The 17929-nt window shown below is 36.2% G+C and overlaps 10 protein-coding genes across 10 annotated transcripts in view; 6 read left to right on the forward strand and 4 right to left on the reverse strand.

Annotated features, from left to right (window-relative positions):
* RO3G_07792 (uncharacterized protein) overlaps positions 1–1229 on the forward strand; it is a gene marked incomplete at both ends in the record, with an annotated part of 1981 nt that extends 752 nt beyond the window's left edge. The window contains 5 exons of the mRNA XM_067662382.1: positions 77–240; positions 298–361; positions 508–519; positions 645–770; positions 818–1229. Coding sequence (XP_067518483.1) covers positions 77–240; positions 298–361; positions 508–519; positions 645–770; positions 818–1229 — 778 coding nt within the window. The remainder of the gene's footprint in view (positions 1–76; positions 241–297; positions 362–507; positions 520–644; positions 771–817) is intronic.
* Positions 1230–1438: 209 nt separating this feature from the next.
* Positions 1439–1970, forward strand: RO3G_07793 (uncharacterized protein; the record flags this gene model as incomplete). Its single annotated transcript, XM_067662383.1, has 3 exons — positions 1439–1687; positions 1797–1845; positions 1891–1970. 3 exons carry the CDS (start codon positions 1439–1441, stop codon positions 1968–1970), a joined length of 378 nt encoding a protein of 125 aa, XP_067518484.1.
* Positions 1971–2663: 693 nt separating this feature from the next.
* RO3G_07794 (allantoicase) lies at positions 2664–3947 on the forward strand (the record flags this gene model as incomplete). Its single annotated transcript, XM_067662384.1, has 5 exons — positions 2664–2727; positions 2777–2893; positions 2947–3004; positions 3053–3370; positions 3446–3947. The coding sequence occupies 5 exons, from the start codon at positions 2664–2666 to the stop codon at positions 3945–3947; spliced, it is 1059 nt and encodes a 352-aa protein (XP_067518485.1).
* Positions 3948–4322: 375 nt separating this feature from the next.
* RO3G_07795 (uncharacterized protein) lies at positions 4323–5839 on the reverse strand (the record flags this gene model as incomplete). The annotated part of the gene is made up of 6 exons (XM_067662385.1): positions 4323–4334; positions 4481–4659; positions 4735–4816; positions 4861–5241; positions 5305–5619; positions 5690–5839. 6 exons carry the CDS (start codon positions 5837–5839, stop codon positions 4323–4325), a joined length of 1119 nt encoding a protein of 372 aa, XP_067518486.1.
* A 1262-nt stretch (positions 5840–7101) lies between these two features.
* On the reverse strand, positions 7102–9224 carry RO3G_07796 (uncharacterized protein; the record flags this gene model as incomplete). Its single annotated transcript, XM_067662386.1, has 6 exons — positions 7102–7305; positions 7362–7544; positions 7610–8130; positions 8279–8885; positions 8947–8973; positions 9027–9224. 6 exons carry the CDS (start codon positions 9222–9224, stop codon positions 7102–7104), a joined length of 1740 nt encoding a protein of 579 aa, XP_067518487.1.
* Positions 9225–9567: 343 nt separating this feature from the next.
* RO3G_07797 (uncharacterized protein) lies at positions 9568–10348 on the forward strand (the record flags this gene model as incomplete). The annotated part of the gene is made up of 3 exons (XM_067662387.1): positions 9568–9682; positions 9879–9991; positions 10043–10348. 3 exons carry the CDS (start codon positions 9568–9570, stop codon positions 10346–10348), a joined length of 534 nt encoding a protein of 177 aa, XP_067518488.1.
* Positions 10349–10837: 489 nt separating this feature from the next.
* RO3G_07798 (uncharacterized protein) lies at positions 10838–12146 on the forward strand (the record flags this gene model as incomplete). The annotated part of the gene is made up of 3 exons (XM_067662388.1): positions 10838–11171; positions 11221–11373; positions 11449–12146. 3 exons carry the CDS (start codon positions 10838–10840, stop codon positions 12144–12146), a joined length of 1185 nt encoding a protein of 394 aa, XP_067518489.1.
* Positions 12147–12539: 393 nt separating this feature from the next.
* Positions 12540–13130, reverse strand: RO3G_07799 (uncharacterized protein; the record flags this gene model as incomplete). The annotated part of the gene is made up of 1 exon (XM_067662389.1): positions 12540–13130. One exon carries the CDS (start codon positions 13128–13130, stop codon positions 12540–12542), a length of 591 nt encoding a protein of 196 aa, XP_067518490.1.
* Positions 13131–13658: 528 nt separating this feature from the next.
* RO3G_07800 (uncharacterized protein) lies at positions 13659–15230 on the forward strand (the record flags this gene model as incomplete). The annotated part of the gene is made up of 1 exon (XM_067662390.1): positions 13659–15230. The coding sequence occupies one exon, from the start codon at positions 13659–13661 to the stop codon at positions 15228–15230; it is 1572 nt and encodes a 523-aa protein (XP_067518491.1).
* Positions 15231–15667: 437 nt separating this feature from the next.
* Positions 15668–16557, reverse strand: RO3G_07801 (uncharacterized protein; the record flags this gene model as incomplete). Its single annotated transcript, XM_067662391.1, has 3 exons — positions 15668–15798; positions 15859–16394; positions 16484–16557. 3 exons carry the CDS (start codon positions 16555–16557, stop codon positions 15668–15670), a joined length of 741 nt encoding a protein of 246 aa, XP_067518492.1.
* Between the last annotated feature and the right edge of the window lie 1372 nt (positions 16558–17929).

A 17929-nucleotide genomic window follows, 5' to 3' on the forward strand; every position in this document is an offset into this window, starting at 1 on the left:
ATAACACTATGGTATAGTGGCCAGAAATCCATTTATCAGCAGATAATTCAAATGAACGATTTATTCATAACAATAGCAATAATGTATTGCTGTCACCTTCGAGTAGTATCCAAAGTGTATCTCTTGACAGAGCAGATTCTGTTTCATCCATGGACAGTAGTCTAGGAAGTGTCTTGTCGCCCAAATCATCCTTTGTGTCTAATAATAACAGTATTTTGAGCATGAAGTTAAAATACAGAGGTAAATGATACAAGTTATCAGCGTATGTGTGATTGCTTATGAGATGAATCGGAACAGATGGTGAACAATCAGTGACTAAATGGGAGGATGATAAACTTGTCAAGAAATGCCCTTACTGCGAGTAAGTTGTAAAGACAAGAACAGTTGTCCATACTGATCATAACAGGAGCACATTTACTTTAATCAATCGCAAACATCACTGTCGTTTATGTGGAAAGATTGTTTGTGGAAATACAAGATGTTCAAAGATGATTCCATTATTTATAGACATGTCATCAGGTAATTCTTTTGGACGAGAAAAAAAAAAAGAAAGAGTGATGAGTAATCCTAGTAGATACCTTTGATGCTGAACCTGTTGGAGATACCCGAGCATGCTGTCACTGTATCAGATACGCATTTAAAAGAAAACTATCCAATGAACAAACACAAAATGTTCCGGTCATATTTCGTTTATATCATCAGCTATCCATCACAAGAAGAGCCATCGAAAACCAATTACCTAAGTTTCATCAATTTATACTTGCACTAGAGTAAGTTTGCCTGGAAGGAATACATCGATAACTAACAAAAACCATAGGAAACAAAAGACGATATCTAAAACGAGCGAGAGTTTCATCAAGGCAACTCAAATAAGGAAATCACTTTTAGATAACTTTGCACTTTATGACACACTTGTAAAAAGTATAAAAGCATTACCAGCCAGATCACCTTGTATGAAACGACTTCAGACAAATATATGCACTGCTTCCAATATTTATTTACAACAAAACATGTTACCACTTCAGATGTTACCTCGTATACTTAAAGATAAACCAGAAAGAAAACAACTGTTGACTCAATTAGATACTTTTATCGAACAGTCCAATCTGATCGAAGGCTTCATTTGTGATGCTGCTTCAGAAGGAAGAACGGATGATGTGAAGACATTAAAGTTAAGTTTACAAGAATTACAGCATGAAATTGATCAAATTCGTTCAAAACTTGATTAAAAAAAAAGTCACTCTGAAATGTGTGTGTGTGTATGTGTGTGTGCATGTATCCTGTTTTAGTAAACGAGGTTCTTTTTTTTTTTTTTTTTTTTTTTTTTTTTTTCTTCTTTTTAATAATAATCAATATTATGGAAAATAATAAAAGCCCCAAGGTTCCTATTCTTTGTACAGCAGGTTGTGGATTTTATGGTAACGAATCCTTTAATAATATGTGCTCAAAATGCTTTAAAGAAGCTGCAAATAAAAAAGAAAATATAAAAGAGCAAGAAGAATTGAAAATGAAAGAATCAAGTAATGTAAGAAAACATCTTCGAACACCATCACCAGAACCAAGAGACATCAGCTCAGTGACTACACCCACTCCTTCAACGCCATCTACAATCAGCACCGACAGTCCAAAAAGTGATAATAAACTGGGTCAAACAAATAAAGGAAAATGTTTTAGTTGTCGAAAGAAGGTAAAGGATTTGCTGACCAGCCTAATGTCTTACATCAGTTTAGGTTCCACTAGCTAAACAGGCAGCAAATAAATGTAGATGCGGGTTTGTATTTTGTGATACTCACAAGTACCCTGATAAACATGATTGCGAAATTGATTATGCAAAGATGGACAGAGGTAACGAATACTGAACAAATCAGCACTTGCTCACTGTTATGACAGAAATATTAGCAAAGAACAATCCAAAATTACATGAACGTCCTAAAGGTGGAAGATCGTTTCAACGCATCGACAGTATATAAAGAAGACAATAAAAATATCAATAGTTTCTACTATCTTAATCATCTACTAAAAATGATTCTTTAATAAAATTGCTTGTTGGGATTAAGATCATTGGATACGAAAGCATGAAAAAAAAAAAAAAAAAAAAAAAAAAAAAAAAAAAAAAAAAAGAAAAAAAAAAAGGCTATTATTATAAAATGAATCACTGCGGAGCACGATCCAATCTTGTTCAAAAGAAATTTTGCTTCAAGTGATAGTGAATGCAATTTGTGGGAAAGAGGCTGTCATGAATACAGAAATTAAAAAGTGATACAGGATATGGTCTGCATGCCTCATTCACTGGTTCAATAGCTTATGACATAACTAGGGAAATTACCAAAAAAAGAAGCAGAGAGACATCCTCATCTCTTTTGACTGTATTTAGCAGTTTAAATGAAATATAGAAGATGGATGAATCGTAGTGGGAACAGGTATTTTTGGGAATAAAGACACACGGACGTCTTGCATGAACCAAGTCCCACAGTCACTTTAACGGAAATCGAAATCGAAGGGGTATTTTGTTTGGGTATATTTTTAAAAGAGGCTATAAACGTGTTATGATTGGATATATACTAGGTACCTTTCAACGGACCTTTGCGGAAATAAATGAACTCGTTTAGACTATAAAGTCTCTGCTTTTTTTTCCCTTCTTTCTTCTTTCCATCATTCATTCAATGTCTAGCTATCAGTGTATTCCATTTGAAACTCTCAAGAAATCTTCTCTATCGGATTGCATTGGTAAAAAGAACGATAATCTTTGAAACATCATTAAGATATCCTGTTTTAGATCTTGCCTCATCCGCTCTTGGTTCTAGTATTGTAAAGGTAACTGATGAGTTCTTTGCTCCTGCTATCAACATGATCAACCCTGCTCCACCTATTCATGCTCCTGGAAAGTTTGTTGGTAAAAAAAACATTTATAAAAAAAAAAGGTAGAATGTTTACCATTCATCTTAGAAACGGGTGCTTGGATGGACGGCTGGGAGACCAAGAGACATAATCCAAACTATGACTGGTAAAAAAAAAGATGAAAAGTAAAGCAACAATGGCTTATGCTTTGTAGGGCAATCATTAAACTTGGATTTCCTGGTTCATTTCAAGGATTTGATATCGACACTCACTATTTTACAGGTAATCAAGCTCCCTTTGCATCCGTTGATGCAGCCTTTATTCCTGAAGGCACCGATGCAGAGTCCGATCAAGTGAACTGGGTTGAAATCTTACCCAAAGTTCCACTTCCTCCTACTCAACATAACCTCTTTGTTCTCGAAAAGGAGACTGAGATTTACACTCACCTTCGATTGAATAACATTCCTGATGGTGGTATTGCCAGATTCCGTGCTTATGGTCATGTCTCTCCTATCAAACCCACAAAGGAAAGGTAAGAGAGATAAGATAAAAAAAAATCGGGGACAGGAGGGGAGAAGACTGATAAGGATTTTTTTTTCTTCTTAAGCAAATGCATCGATCTGGCTTTTTGTGGTAATGGTGCTCGTGTTGTAGACGTATCTGATGAACATTATACTCCTGGATCCAATATCCTCTTGCCTGGACGTGGTAAAAACATGGGCGATGGGTGGGAAACAAAACGTTCCCGTACTCCAGGCCACACAGATCATGTTACAATCAAGTTGGCCGCCAAGGGTCATTTACTCAAGGCTGCAGTGGATACTTCTCATTATTGTGGTAATTATCCAAACAAGATCATTTTGCAAGCAACCTGTTCTGAGCAATTCAATCCTACTGATTCCGAATGGGTCACATTGATCGAACCTGCTTCTGTCGGACCCAACGGTTTATTCTATTTTGATCTTCCTCATACAGAAAATACATTTACACACGCAAAAATTATCATTGTACCTGATGGTGGCATCAAACGTCTTCGTCTTTATGGTGTCCCCGATGGTGCCGAAATTCCTTCTGTTCCTATTGATATCAATGATATAGCCACTATTTAAATAAAAAGAGAAAGGGGGAAAAGAGAGGAATGTATATATTTATTTAAATAATATAAATTTATAGTCTTTTTTTTTATACAATATTATAATATCTCATCAGTAGTGTTGATACAATACAAAAAGCAAGAATGGATGTCATGATGCCAATAAACCATGTCAAATCCTCTTGATATTGACCAGGTACCTGAACGTTCATTCCCCACAAACCAGTGACCAAATTCATTGGCACCAAAACACTACCAAGTGCTGTTAATTTGGACAGTACATCGTTAATTTCGTTATTCGTTTGGGTCATTTCAATTGATATTTGAGCCAAGTAATTTGAATGGGATCGAGAGGATATCTTTTCATAATGATTCAATGATTGCAACATACTTAAGATGTGGTCTATCACATAAATTAATATATCAAATTGAACAACATACATCATCATTACCTTGGACATCTCCTAAATAAAGAGCAACCTCTTTACTTAACGCAGGCCGAGTTCCTTCTTCAGGTACCATTTCACCACGTTTTATTAGTGTCTTTACAACATCCGTCTTACTGGATAATAACCGTAATAAGCCCATCATCCGTTTTCTGCAATAACCAATACGTCTCAACATGTCCGATTGCTCTGATTCTTTAAGTATAAGTACTAGCTCATCAATCGAATCTACTTCAAATTCAATGGCTCTAATCAAAGGTGCAAATGAATCTGTGATATCATCTAATAAACCATAGCATATCCAATCTACCGCATCATAATGTAAGTCTTTGTGTACAGATGACGATATTGATTTACCTGGAGTAACATTGATATAATCTTTCAACTGCTTGATTCTCTTGCGTACATTTTGAGGATGGGGCATTGTTTTAAAATGAAACTAGAAAAATATTAGTATAGTAAGCGGCCGGTGTATTCACTTACAGTAATGATGCCTTCTTTCAAAACAATAATATAAATTGCAGAAGGTTGCATATAAGTAGCAGAGAACTCATCTTGATCAAAGCTTCTGAAGCAAATAAAATAATAATTCATAAATACTTCACATTTCTCTCTTTGTTCTTCCATACTAATATCTTCTACTGTTAATGGGTGAATACGAAATGCTTTACATAATGTTCTCATCTCTAAATCTGTCGGGTTATAAATATCTATCCAAAAGCATCCCTTCTTTAACATATCGCTTAAACACCCATCTTTATAATCTGGTATTTCACTCATCGACCTTGAATGTATCGTTGTTGCTTCACAAGGCGAGTAAAACGTCACTCGGTATTGATCTGTGCCTTCATTTGGTTCAACCGTCTGATAAAGTAAATATAAATATATATAGAAAGAAGACATACGCAATTTCTGCAAACACCCTACCTTCATTCGGTCGCCATACATACTATATCTTCTATCTGACCCACCCATGGTTGACAATCGTCTTGGTCGAGTCCTTGGCTTTTGTTCTGCAAGTTCCTTTTTTTCAAGCAAAACAAATTCTTCTAACGCTTCATAATCTATCCCGCCGTCTTCTTCCTCCTTTTTGCTTGGTGTTGCCGGAAAGCAGACGTCGACCTCGACCGGGCTCAAACGTGAGTTGCTCGAGGTTTCGATATCAGAGTGATACCTTGCTGGTGTACTTGTACCAGACATATTGATTGTGACTCCTTCAACAGGTGGTGAGCCTTGATGAGTCTATAATGTTTTTTATCATTTCCTTTCTGTGGTGAGTTGGTGTATGTTTTATTAATAAATGCTCTCTTACGGTGGGAATAGCTTCATAACCTCCATTACGGTTAAAAAACATGTTTAAAGGTTGAAATGAAGAAGGTGATAAGACATCATTGCTGTTGTTATTGTTGTTGTTTCTATTTTGTCCACCACTTTTGTGATTACGCTTTCTTGACTTAGCCATATTTGCCAATACACACAAAAATCAAACGAAAAAAAAAAAAAGAAAAAGAGAGAGGAAAAAAAAAGGTCTTTAAATTGCTTTCTCTTCATTCGTCACACGCATTAAGTGTAACGTCATAGTGGTGCGTAGTGCGATTAACGTTTTATGAAATACCATTTTTGGCAGTAGAGGATATCCCGTTCAAATAGTCTCCCTCTTTTGTGCGTTATCTATACTTGTATACTTTCTGCATAAACACTACGATTTTGTTTACAGAAAAAAACAAGCTTACACATTTTTTCTGTATTTCATTGGTGCATTTTTAGGTAATCTACATGCGGTCTTTGAATATTGTTTGGTGCCAATTCACATTTAATAAACAGATTCTAAAATTCTTCATAACAATCCATTTCATATATCATCAGAGGATATTGAGTCTTTACTCTTTTAAAAGAAATTTGAAAGTTTTTAAAGTGTCCTAGCTGTGAGAATCTGAAAACCTTTTGCCCTTATCGTTTGTTCAAGTCTGAGCTTTTGCAACCTGTATTTCGTAGAGCTCTGCAGCAAATGCTACATGGCGAAGATCATGATGCATATCGGTCAGTCCATATAGATGCTTCTATTCAGGTTGAAGCATTTGTAGAATATGATTTTCTGCATCCTTTCATGACCGAATGGAACCATCTCAGGAAAACACCAACTTTAGCTACCTTTAGACAAGATCTAAAACATAGCAAACTAGATTCAGCAAGGAAAGGAGTTGACTTTGTTCGCCTTCAGTTGATTCAATTACAATCGCATTTTTTAATAAGCCTCGTTAGCTTCACTTTGACCCTCAATGTGGTAAGTTTTCTTTATCGTACTTGTCATTCGGAACTTGAGACATAAAATGCACATACACCCTAATGATTGCTGCAAAAGCAAATGAGGTCATTAAGATCCTTTTTTTCATTAGGAAAGTATAGGTAAGAAGCGAATCGAAGAGCATCAAACAATGCAGGTCGATTTGATGTTTTGCAATACAAAAATAAATCCAGTATCGAAAAGTATACAATTCAATTCATTTAGTTTTCCATTTCCTTCCAATATGGACACAAAATTCTTGCATACTTGTCTTATTCAAATAGCTTATAAGATTTGCAATATTAAAGTAATATGAATGAGTAAACAGCATTAGCTAGGATCAATAAGTAGAAAAAGGATGGTTAAATGAGATATTTTATAAAAGACTAGATTGATCAGTCTTTAAAAGTTCATTGATGCTTTGCCCAAGATTTCTTTATTTAATTCAAATAAATTGCAGGAGAACCGTGAAATTTGGCAGAGACAGTAACTTTAGATTCTTTGTTTTTTTCCTTGTAATAACCTGCCTTGACACCATGCTTCAATTTAGTGACATGAATGTCCTCGGGTCTAGGTGCTTTGATGGTAGAAGCAGGACCAAAGGCATTGTATAAAGCAAAATTGCCACTAAAGCCATCAGCAGGCTATACGTTTATCTAAGTTTTTTGTCTTTTCTATTTTGTTATTATTCACAACTTACAAGTTCAGCAGTAGCAGGTCCAAAAGTAGAGGCAGCAATAACATTCACTTGTTCATCTGTTGGTTCAATCTTGACTTTAGTAGCACCGTGAACAGTAGCAGCTAAAAATTTTTCTTTAGGCTGATAAGTTCCCATGACTACACCATGTAAAGCAGCCAATTTAATTGTCTTGGCTTTCAACCCCTAAAAATAACGTGAGTCAAAAAAAAAAAAAAAAAAAAAAAAAGATTAATTAAATTTAGCTTTACATCAAAGACGATAGCACCACGGCCTAGACCAGCTTTGATAGAACCAAAGTTGATATCCTCAATATCTTTTCCGCCTTCAAGACGTTGTGTCTGTTGAACAAAGAATTCAAGAGCTTCGTAGGATTCAGTGCCTTGTGGGAACTCAATATCGACACTGTAAACAAGACAGTGTTGTTGGTCTGGCTTAGGGGGTGGAGGAAGGGGACTATGGCAAGCAGGAGGAGGAGGAGGAGGAAGATGCTTGTGGTCTCGTTCAAGTTGGACGATATAGTTTCCTTCATTTTCAAAAGCGGAAATTATGGCTTCGGAACGAACATCAGTTTGATTGGCATAAGTAGTGACATTAACCTTAATATCCTTGGCAGACGCGTCATTAGATTTAGAGATACGTACATAACCTCCACGATTGAAATGACCATTCAGGAAGAATTTAGTCTTTTGGAACGTTTCAGGTGAAATAGCAAACACGGTGGATTGAGCTTCAAGTTCAGACACTTTACAGAAGGGTTCATGCCCTTCCTCTATAAAAGAAAAAGTTAAAACAAGGGAAAATTTGATTTCTTTTTACGATATTACTGTCATGATCAAAGTCAAAATCGTTAGCATCGTTAGGGATCCTCACTTTTAAGAAGTTAGAAATGTCTTGACTTTTTAGTTATTTAAACTTACTATGAGGAGGATGGTGTTCAAAACCAGGATAAGGCGGATGGCTGTCGTCGGGTTTGGCATTATCTAGAGTCATGTTTCCGTCGTCGATTTGCTTATTATCTTGAAGTTCATCGCCTTCAGACTTATCATAATCTTCGGAAGGTTCATCACCATCCTTAGGAGGCTTCTCGCCATCTTTGGGAGGAGGGTGCTCAGGTCCATCATGAGGCGGAGGGGGTGGATAACATCCTGGTGGAGGAGGAGGAGGAGAAGGGGGATGACAGTCTGAAGGGTGGTGAGGAGGATGTTCAGGTCCACCATGAGGTGGAGGAGGGAAAGGTGGATGTTCAGGTCCATCGTGAGGAGGAGGAGGGAAAGGTGGATGTTCAGGTCCATCATGAGGAGGAGGAGGTGGTGGATAGTATCCTGGTGGTGGGGGAGGGTGTTCACCGAAATGATTGGGGCCTCCGGAGAAAGGTGGGTGATGAGGTTTGTCATGGAATTTATGATCGCCTCTAGAGTGAGAATGACGATCACCACCAAAGCCCATAGATTCTTCCAATTCTTCGACAAACGTCTTTAATTCTTTGTAGTCCTCATTATGCTTCAAAATGCAGGGTTCTGGAGGCTGTAAAAGAGAAATAAGTATAGGAATGGATTTAGTGCTTTGTTTACGCTAGAATTATTACATTATAGAAAGCTTCGTCATATTTTTGCTATAAAAACAAGGGTGAGTAAGCATAGCGGATTAAATACGATTACAACATACTACAACTGATTTTCCTGGAGTAAAGGTCTTATGCAATGCACCAATAGCTAAGATAGCAGCAGCTATAAGAGCACCCTTAGCAGCAAGGGAGCGATAGCTGAAGGCAGGCTTTTGCCTAACCTCATAGGCAAAGGGTTCTTCTTGATGTTCCTCTGTAGGAATAGAAATGTATTCGGCCTTTTTATCAGACTTTTCCATTTTTTTTTTCTTTATGAAAAGGATAAAAGAAGCAGAATGGATCAGTGAAACGAGCATTAAAAAGACATAATTTGCCAAGACACACGGAGTTTATAACCTACTTGTGTTTATTTGAGCTTTATATGCATTATCTTATACAAAAAAACCATAGACAGCAATCGTTCACAGCAATAGGAAACTCCTTACGGAGATTATCGCTGAGGTACGTTAGACAATAAAAAATACTATAGTGCTGTATTATAATGTGATAAAAGAGAAATGAGTTCGTATATCGAAACATGGTTAACGTGACTAATAAAAAAGTAAAAAATTAGCGTATTTTCTTTTTTGTCCCTCTTTTAAAATGTCCGGTAACAAGCTTAGAATCTTATGCCTACATGGATATACACAAAATGCAACAACGTTTCGTAAGCGAACATCCGCTATGCGAAAAAGCTTGGATCATTTAGCTGAATTTGGTATTTATATGTATATATTTTGCTTTTCAAATCATTTTTAAGAGAAATAAAGTGTATATCACTGCACCTCATCATATCGGTCCGCCTGAGATTTCTAATCAAGTATTAACAAAATATGATGTATCAGAAGGTTTGTAAACAAGATAAATTAATTCAAAAAGGAAAAAATGCCAAGTAAAAAAAAAAAAAAAAATAGGGCACAAACCATATGGATGGTGGTATGCTCCGAAACACAAACCAACAAGGAATGGATATCTTATTGGTTACAAGGAGTCTATTAATTACGCTCAACAAGTCTTAGACAAACAGGTAAACAATGAAAAATAACTTTTTTCATCTTATTAAGACCCCGTACAATAGGGTCCTTTTGATGGTATCCTTGGCTTTTCTCAAGGTGCAAGCTTTGCAGCTATTTTGACTGAATTGTTAGAGAAAAACAGCCCTGGATTTGGCCATCATGCTCCATTTAGGTTTTCTATTATTGTTTCTGGGTTTAAGCCCACTATGCAAGAAGCAACTAACTCAATGCTGACAAAAGAACACAAATTGAAAACACCCAGTTTGCATTATATTGGTGATCTTGACACTTTAGTGTTACCCGAAAAGATGTTTCTTCTCACTGAAGTGTTTGAAAACCCAGTCATCTTTCGTCATTCAGGAGGGTAAAAATGATATAAACCTTTTCTCTTTCTTTCTTTTTCTTTCTTTACTAAGTAGAAGTTTTTCTTTTAGTCATTATTTACCATCTACACTTGCAAGTCAAATGGCTTTCACTCAATTTCTTCTTTCTATAAAACTCAAGTCACAATAAACAGTCACTATTTTTTTTATTTTTGCCTGGGTAAGAAGATGGCCTTGAAAAAAATTTTTTCCCTCTTTTTATTTTCTCAGTTATTGTCTGCTATTCAACATATCCCTTTGGTGCTCCGATAACTGTTTGAACTTCTTTAGCTATAGACACTCCGTTAACGAAAAAAAGAAAGTTCTCTTACCACGCTGTCCGCTCTTATAGTCTTTCCTTTTTTGAATATTCAGAAGCTCTTATTCACTACAAAGCATATTACTGCTCATTGAGAAAAGAAAAGAATTTTGGTACGTTTACAAACTTTTCTTTCTTCATACAACTAAAAAGGGACACAACTTGATTAGACATAAATGCAACAATTTCCTGCTTATTTTCCTAGTTACGAAAGCCCTACCTCGCAGCAGCTTCAACAACAGCAAGCTCAGCAACCTCAATCGCAATCTAATCAAGCTCAAGATGCCAATCAACAACAGGCTCAACCACAGCCTTTGTTGACAGGTCCTAATCTTGCTATCTACTCTCCTGCTGCTATGCAACCCTTATCTGTTTTAGCAGCTGCTCAAAGAAAAGATCAAGACCCTAGTGCTGCACTGGCTGCTGTTGCTTCTGCTGCTGCTGCTGCTGCACCTGTTGAGTTAGGTGCCCACGGTAAGCCAAAGAGAAAGCAAGTCAAGAATGCCTGTGGTAAGTTTAGATGCATTTTGTTTGTGAAAAATACTAATTATTTTGTTAGTTAATTGTCAAAAGGCTTGTAAGAAGTGTGATATTGGAAGACCTTGTCAGAGATGTATTAAATATGGTATCACGGATACTTGCGTTAATTCAGTTCGTAAAGAACGTAAGAAGGGCATTAAACGTGGACCTTATAAGAAGAGAAATAAGACAGGTAAATTAGATTGCTTTCTCCAAGGTGAATCGTAGATTAACTGTGAGCATGCATGTGTATAATAGGCGCCGAAAGTGGGTGCTTCTTCAGGTACTTCTACCCCCAACATGACTTCCCCCATGACAAGTGCTCCAATGTATGTAAACGGTGTACGTCCTGCAGCTATTCCCATTCACTATCAGCCTTTCCCTCCTGGCCATTATGATCCCTATGCTGCTTCTACAGGAAATGGTCAAATGATGCCACAAGCGTACATGGTTCCTGCTTCCATTCAGCAAATGTACCCTACTAATCCTCCTGTCATGTCTTATCAAGCCGCTATGAATATCATTTCACCTCAGCATCAACAACAGTCACTTCCTCAGCAACAGCAACAACAGCAACAGCCACAGCCACAGCAACAGCAACAGCAACAGCAATCTCAACAACAATCTCAACAGCAACCACAACCTCAAACTCAACAACAACAACATTCATTGGCAGAACAGCAACAGGTTAATACGCAACAGCAACAAGCTTTGAGCGTTACAAATAGTCCTGCTCCATCCTCTGCTACACCTAATTCTACCGCTACTGCTCCTGCTGCTACTGCTCCTGCTGTAGAAACAAAGCCTGAAGATGACGATGATGAAGGTTCCAAATTAACCATTTTATCTAGACTTTGCAGTGCAGTCTTGGATCGTAATGATGCGCCAAAACAAGAACCTGATGTTAAAATTGAAGGAAATCAAGAGAGCACTCCTCCCCCCAGTCGCCCTCAATCTGCTACTTGATCTTATTTTTTTTTCTTTTCTTTTTCTTCGTTAGATTCGTTGTGTAATATATAAACATTTGCCTGTATCAAATAGCCAAAAAAAAAATAAGACTTTTGAACACATCATTTGGAAATCCAAATGTGGGTCTGCATAAATGAAAAGGTTCATATGCGGAGACCGGAAAAGCAATAGTTGTAAAGCTTCTCTTAAGCCAACCGTTAAACCTATCTTTGTAAGACAGTAAGACTTTATTAATTCTCTTCATTTTAAGACACAATGGAACATAATTTATTGAAAGTCCATACAAAAAAAAACCAGTGTATTGAGTACCACTCAAATATTTAAATTAAATAGCTTTTTATTTTTATGTATAAATGTCTTTTTCTAACTACAGCAGGCAGATACAATGCTTTATTTTTGTGGTAATACACCATGAGCACCTACAATGGGCTTTGTTCCACGTTCAACCATTTCAGTCTTAACAGGCAGCTTATGAGATACAAGTCTAAAAGCTTCTTTTGCAATTTCTTTTCTCATTCCACCAATTTCAAAGATAATTCTGTTCAAGGGCACACGACAAGCCCAGTACTCAAAGGTACCTTTACCCTTACCCATACGTACTTCGTTACCTTTGCTGGTTACTGGAATATCGGGAAACACACGCATCCACAACTGTGAGCCCTTGATAGGCTTGATCTTTCTACGGAGTGTATTGTGAACGGCTGTTAATTGACGGCTGGTCAAACGAGCTCCTTCCTTTAGACGCAATCCATAATCACCAAATTCAACTGTGGTTCCCTTGGTAGATCCGCCAATTGGAATAGGGATCTTTCCCTTTTGTGATTTCTTATATTTCGTACGCTTTGGTGAAAAGTTGGAGGCGAAACGAACAGAGGAAAATACAGCAGCTGGCTGAGTAGAGGGTCTTTGGAATACACTAGAGATTATTGTTGATGTATGACTAACAGCACTCCATACATTTCTTCTAGAAATTGAAAACATGTTGTGCTAAAAAAAGTTATTGAGGGACCCAGGCTGCCAAAATAGAATTGAAGGGACTTTACAAAGAAAAAAAAAATATTTTATATCTCCGGTCCTTTCTTTACGTGACGACACAAAAGCCTTCATTTTTTTTAATCCTTTTGTGTGTGAAAAGGATGAACGACGCAAGTGACTTTATTACTGTTAGTGATGTGCCTCCTAGTAGAAAAACAAATGGATCTTCCTTTCTGGAATATTTGAGCACTGTGTCTAATTCAGAATGTACAAAAAGAAAGTTACCTTTTTATTATTATATTGACACCATATTTTTTATAGTTATCACAGAAAACAATTCTTTAGAGAACACGGTAAGAGCTCAGTATTATTCGTTTGTTTTTTCTATATTCTAAACTTTTCATCATTTAGAATTTAAAAAAGACAAAACCTGAAAATTCAACATATTTAGAAAGATGGTTGTCGAGCTCTCAAACAGACGAGTATAGTAAAACCAACAGTGACATATCCAAACAATTCACTTCTGAAGCAAATATGAGTAAATCCTTGATTGAACAACACTCTTCTCAGAACTCAGATGATTTGGATATTGATGATGTCCTCTTTTCTATTCTATCAGTAGAAAATGACAATACAACGCAAATAACAAAACGCGTATCTGATGATAGTAATGATACAGTACCCCGTTCTCCTTGCAACACCATTTCTATTATGAAATCTAATATGGCTGATTCAGAATACGATAGCCTTGCGAAGCAAAAAGATGATGGCAGTCATACAGATATTGGCTTATACTCTCCTAAAAGCAACTTCAGTTATCCAACCTTCAGATCACAGAGTACTGATCTTATTGACGAAGAAAAGATCCATAACTGCTCTTTGGACACTGTAGCTTACTCTCCTAACGACAGCCTGAATGAATTTGACGAAGAAGGGCCAATTGTCGAAAGGGCTTCAGTCTTGTTTGGTGAACAGGAAGATGATAGTAGGTCTATGGACACAATTCCTTACTCTCCTAATGACAGCTTACATGATCCACTTGAAGAAAAACAGAGCTTTGAAGGAGGTTCAGTTTTACTTTGTGGCCAAGAAGACGACTGTCATTCTACGGACACTGTACCTTATTCTCCTAATGATAGCTTAGATAAACTTGCTGAAAATGATGTAATCTTGTCTAATGAACATGAAAACAGTTGCATCTCTGCGGACACTATACCATACTCTCCAAACGACAGCTTAAATTATCCTTCTGAAAAGCCAGATATTGATAACTCGGACTATGACATACATAACGAACGAAAAGACAATAGTAGCTCCGCAGATACCGTGTCTTACTCCCTTAACGATAGCATTAGTGATGATGGCATTATTCCACACTTTTTCAATGGAAATTCTGTCCATGATGGTATGGCTAAGGACGAAGATAGCTTACAACAAATAAATAGTCTTGTGGGTGCGACTATTCCGTTTTCTGCCTCTGATACAAGCGATTTACTTGGAGCTCTCCAAAACAGTACACATGATATGCATCATAACCCAACCGAAAATAATAGCCCATTGTTTACAGGATTACATAAAGATGATTTAGACGATGTTAACAGTGTCAATGGCGACGAGGAAAATTTCTTCAACGAATTATTTACAGAAACCACAACAAAAAACACGCACGGATTAGAGGAACCGACAAAGGGTGAAATGAGCGACAGTTTATCTTATTTATCCGGCAGTGACTTTGGATCTGGTCTTCTTCTTAATGAGGATACAGTGATTGGTGTTGTTTTACCGTCTTCAAATGGTGTTTTACCAGTAGAAAAGATAATGAAGCCAATTGCGAATGATGACAGCCGTAAAAGAAGAGGTAGCTTATTAGAAGCAAACCCAAAAGAGAGGAATAATGGACAGAACGGCTCAATAGGACAAACATCGACCACTCTTCATGACTTCTTTTTCAACAAAAAGCACGTCAAGATTGGAAAAGAAACCTCTGCCCCATCCTTTACCACTTTTGGTGTTCATGATTCACAGGACGAGAAAAAGTCCACAAAGTGCTCTAACGAAACGAAGGTGAATCATGTGATGAATACTACCAGTACTAAAACATTGTAGGTTTTACTTTATGCTTTTTTTCATATACTTGTACATATTACGCTATACCCCCTCTTCCTTGTTTCATTTGCCTTATGATTTGAATAAAAAGCACAGTTTTTTCTTTTCCTATAGATTAAACGTTGCACCAGCGTTCAGAGCAACAGGTACACTAAAATATTACGCACTTCATTTTGCCTGTTCATTTGTTACGTTTCAGATAAAAGGTTGGCTTTGTTTTCCAAAAAAATGTCTTTTATTTACAGTGTTGTTCTTGAAAAAAAAAGGAAGGAAACAAATAATGTTAAACCTTAAACTGATGCTTAATAATAAAAAGAAGACATTAAAAAGCGTTGATTTTTTTTTCTTCTTCTTTCAAATCAAAGGGTAAAACAAACGTGGATATAGTATCTAGTATCTTTTCGTGAAACCATGATTAAGGATATCATAGGATTCTTTTATGCAAGTGCTTGTGAGAACAAGGGATAGCTAGAAGATGTAGTTTGGCCGGGAAAGGTTGGTTGCTCCTTGTTGTAAAAGCATCTTGGATCAAGTGAGGCAGAAGGATTTGAATCTTCAAAACCAAGAGCTAATAGAGTGTTAGCAAGCCTATTTTCTTTTTGTTATAGCTTTTTGATCTATCTCTTACCATACAATGGATGATCCACAAAAACGGGCTGAAATTGTGATTGTTCAGAATAGAGGGAATTTCGTTTAAGGAATGAAGGATAGTATTCGATTTCATCTTCATTTGTGCTATCATCATCATCTGTTTTAAAACCAATGTCTTGTCTAATTGACCCTTCGTTACTAGCAAAGGATGGCATCTGATGCAAATGGTTAGTAGTGGACCAGCCACTACATAAACCGTTCTTTTGTGAAATAGGGCTAGCATTCAAAGGTAATGTAGGGGAGATCTGCTGCTGAACAGACATACATTGAGCCATCAATTCTTTGTTTTCCCTTTGAAGTTGTAAGATTTGATATCGATAGCGTTCTTCGCGGACAATGCTCTGTTTGATCCAATCAAGCGCCTTTTCAACGATTTGACCTTTTGAGGGACGGCGGTAGTTTATCAAATTCGGAAGCGCTTGAGCAAGAGATTGAAATTTAGTATTTAAGCATTCACGACGAGCGCGCTCAATGGCATTGTGCTCTGCACGGCGTTCATCTCTTGTAAGAGGCCTAAGATAGAAAGGTTAATATGGGAAAGAAAACAAAAAAGAAAAACAGTAAGCTGGAGGAGCCTTTTTGATAAATGGGTTTATACGTACTTTTTATTAGACGCAGTATCATTCAAAGTATCATCTTTACAGAGATCAGTTGTGTCTTCATTTGGTTTGCGCATTGCAAATGATTTCTCAAAAGGTGCACTACCCATCAAATCTGCGTTTGTATATGGAAAAGGATCAAAGTTTGTATACGAGTGAGTCGATTTTGCAAATTCATTCATAGTTGATCTATGATTATATAAGCCTTTTTGAATAGAGTACATGTACAAGAATCAATGAGTAATGTATATTTATAAAAAGTTTTGTTTTTTTGATCAACAAAAAAAAAGAAGGCAGGAAGATATGATATATAAAAGAAAAGTAGATGGAAAGAGAAGGATAAAACGACTGGAGAGATGTTGTCTTATTTATATTCACAAAGGCAACACAAATATTGCTATGTGAAAAGAGCAAATATGATACGAAATGCTGTCATTTAAATCCAATTTGACCTGAGCGAGTCATCAAATTATAACGGAGAAGAAACGACCGAGAACAAGTTTATAACATACCTTTTATTCCATTTCGTGAAAAACACGTTACTATTTGTGTTCCATAATCATTCGTAATCGAATGATTAGCTATTTGATTTATAGTAATAAGTTTCAGTCATTGTTGCATTAATAAATCTTGTCTTTCCCAACGATGCCTAGATTGGCAAGTCATTTGACGTTCAATTGATAGATAAATAAATGAAAAAGTATACTGAATGAAGACAAAAAGAAAGCTTGGTTTTATTCATTTGATTAACAGTAGTATTGGCTAACAAATAAGACGAGTTTTTTTATTTTTTATTTTTTTTTTTGTTCTTATTAAAAATCTAAATTATAATTAAAACGCTGGATAATGGAATTTTTCTCTATTTTTATTTAAATCTATTTCTGTGTCAAAAGCAAATTTATTGATAATACCAGAAATAGAGTGACTACAAGGTTGCATGGATGATATTTAAACAAACAATTGTTTATCTTTTTTTTTTAAAAAAAAAAAATAGTATTGTCAAAGCTAGATTCCTCAGCCAAAAATATGCCGGGTTAAAGGTAGTTTAGCCTTTACGGCAGAAACTCCCCTAAATCGATTATCATGTCACAATGACGAAATAAAATTACAAAATTGATGCTTTAGCAAGCTGTTAAAGATACAAATTAATCTATTGGAGCTTCCTAATCAAATTGTCAAGTGTCATTTCAATTGTTACATAGAAATACTGAGTTTTAATCACATTGTTCTGAAGATCGGACATGAGCTGTATTACCTAAAAAATAGGAATAAGACTATGGAAGTATATAGAAGAAAGATACTTTTTTATTAATAAAAATAAAAAAAGATCGAAGGTTGTAATTAAGCGGAGGTACACATCTTATCTTGATTGCAAATATCCATAGGGTCCAATAAAAATAAATTAATCTTTTTGTTCAAGAAAGTTAAAGTTTTTTTTTAAAAAAAAAA

Source organism: Rhizopus delemar, genomic scaffold (genome assembly GCF_000149305.1).
Source record: "Rhizopus delemar RA 99-880 supercont3.5 genomic scaffold, whole genome shotgun sequence".
In the NCBI taxonomy this organism is placed as follows: domain Eukaryota; kingdom Fungi; phylum Mucoromycota; class Mucoromycetes; order Mucorales; family Rhizopodaceae; genus Rhizopus; species Rhizopus delemar.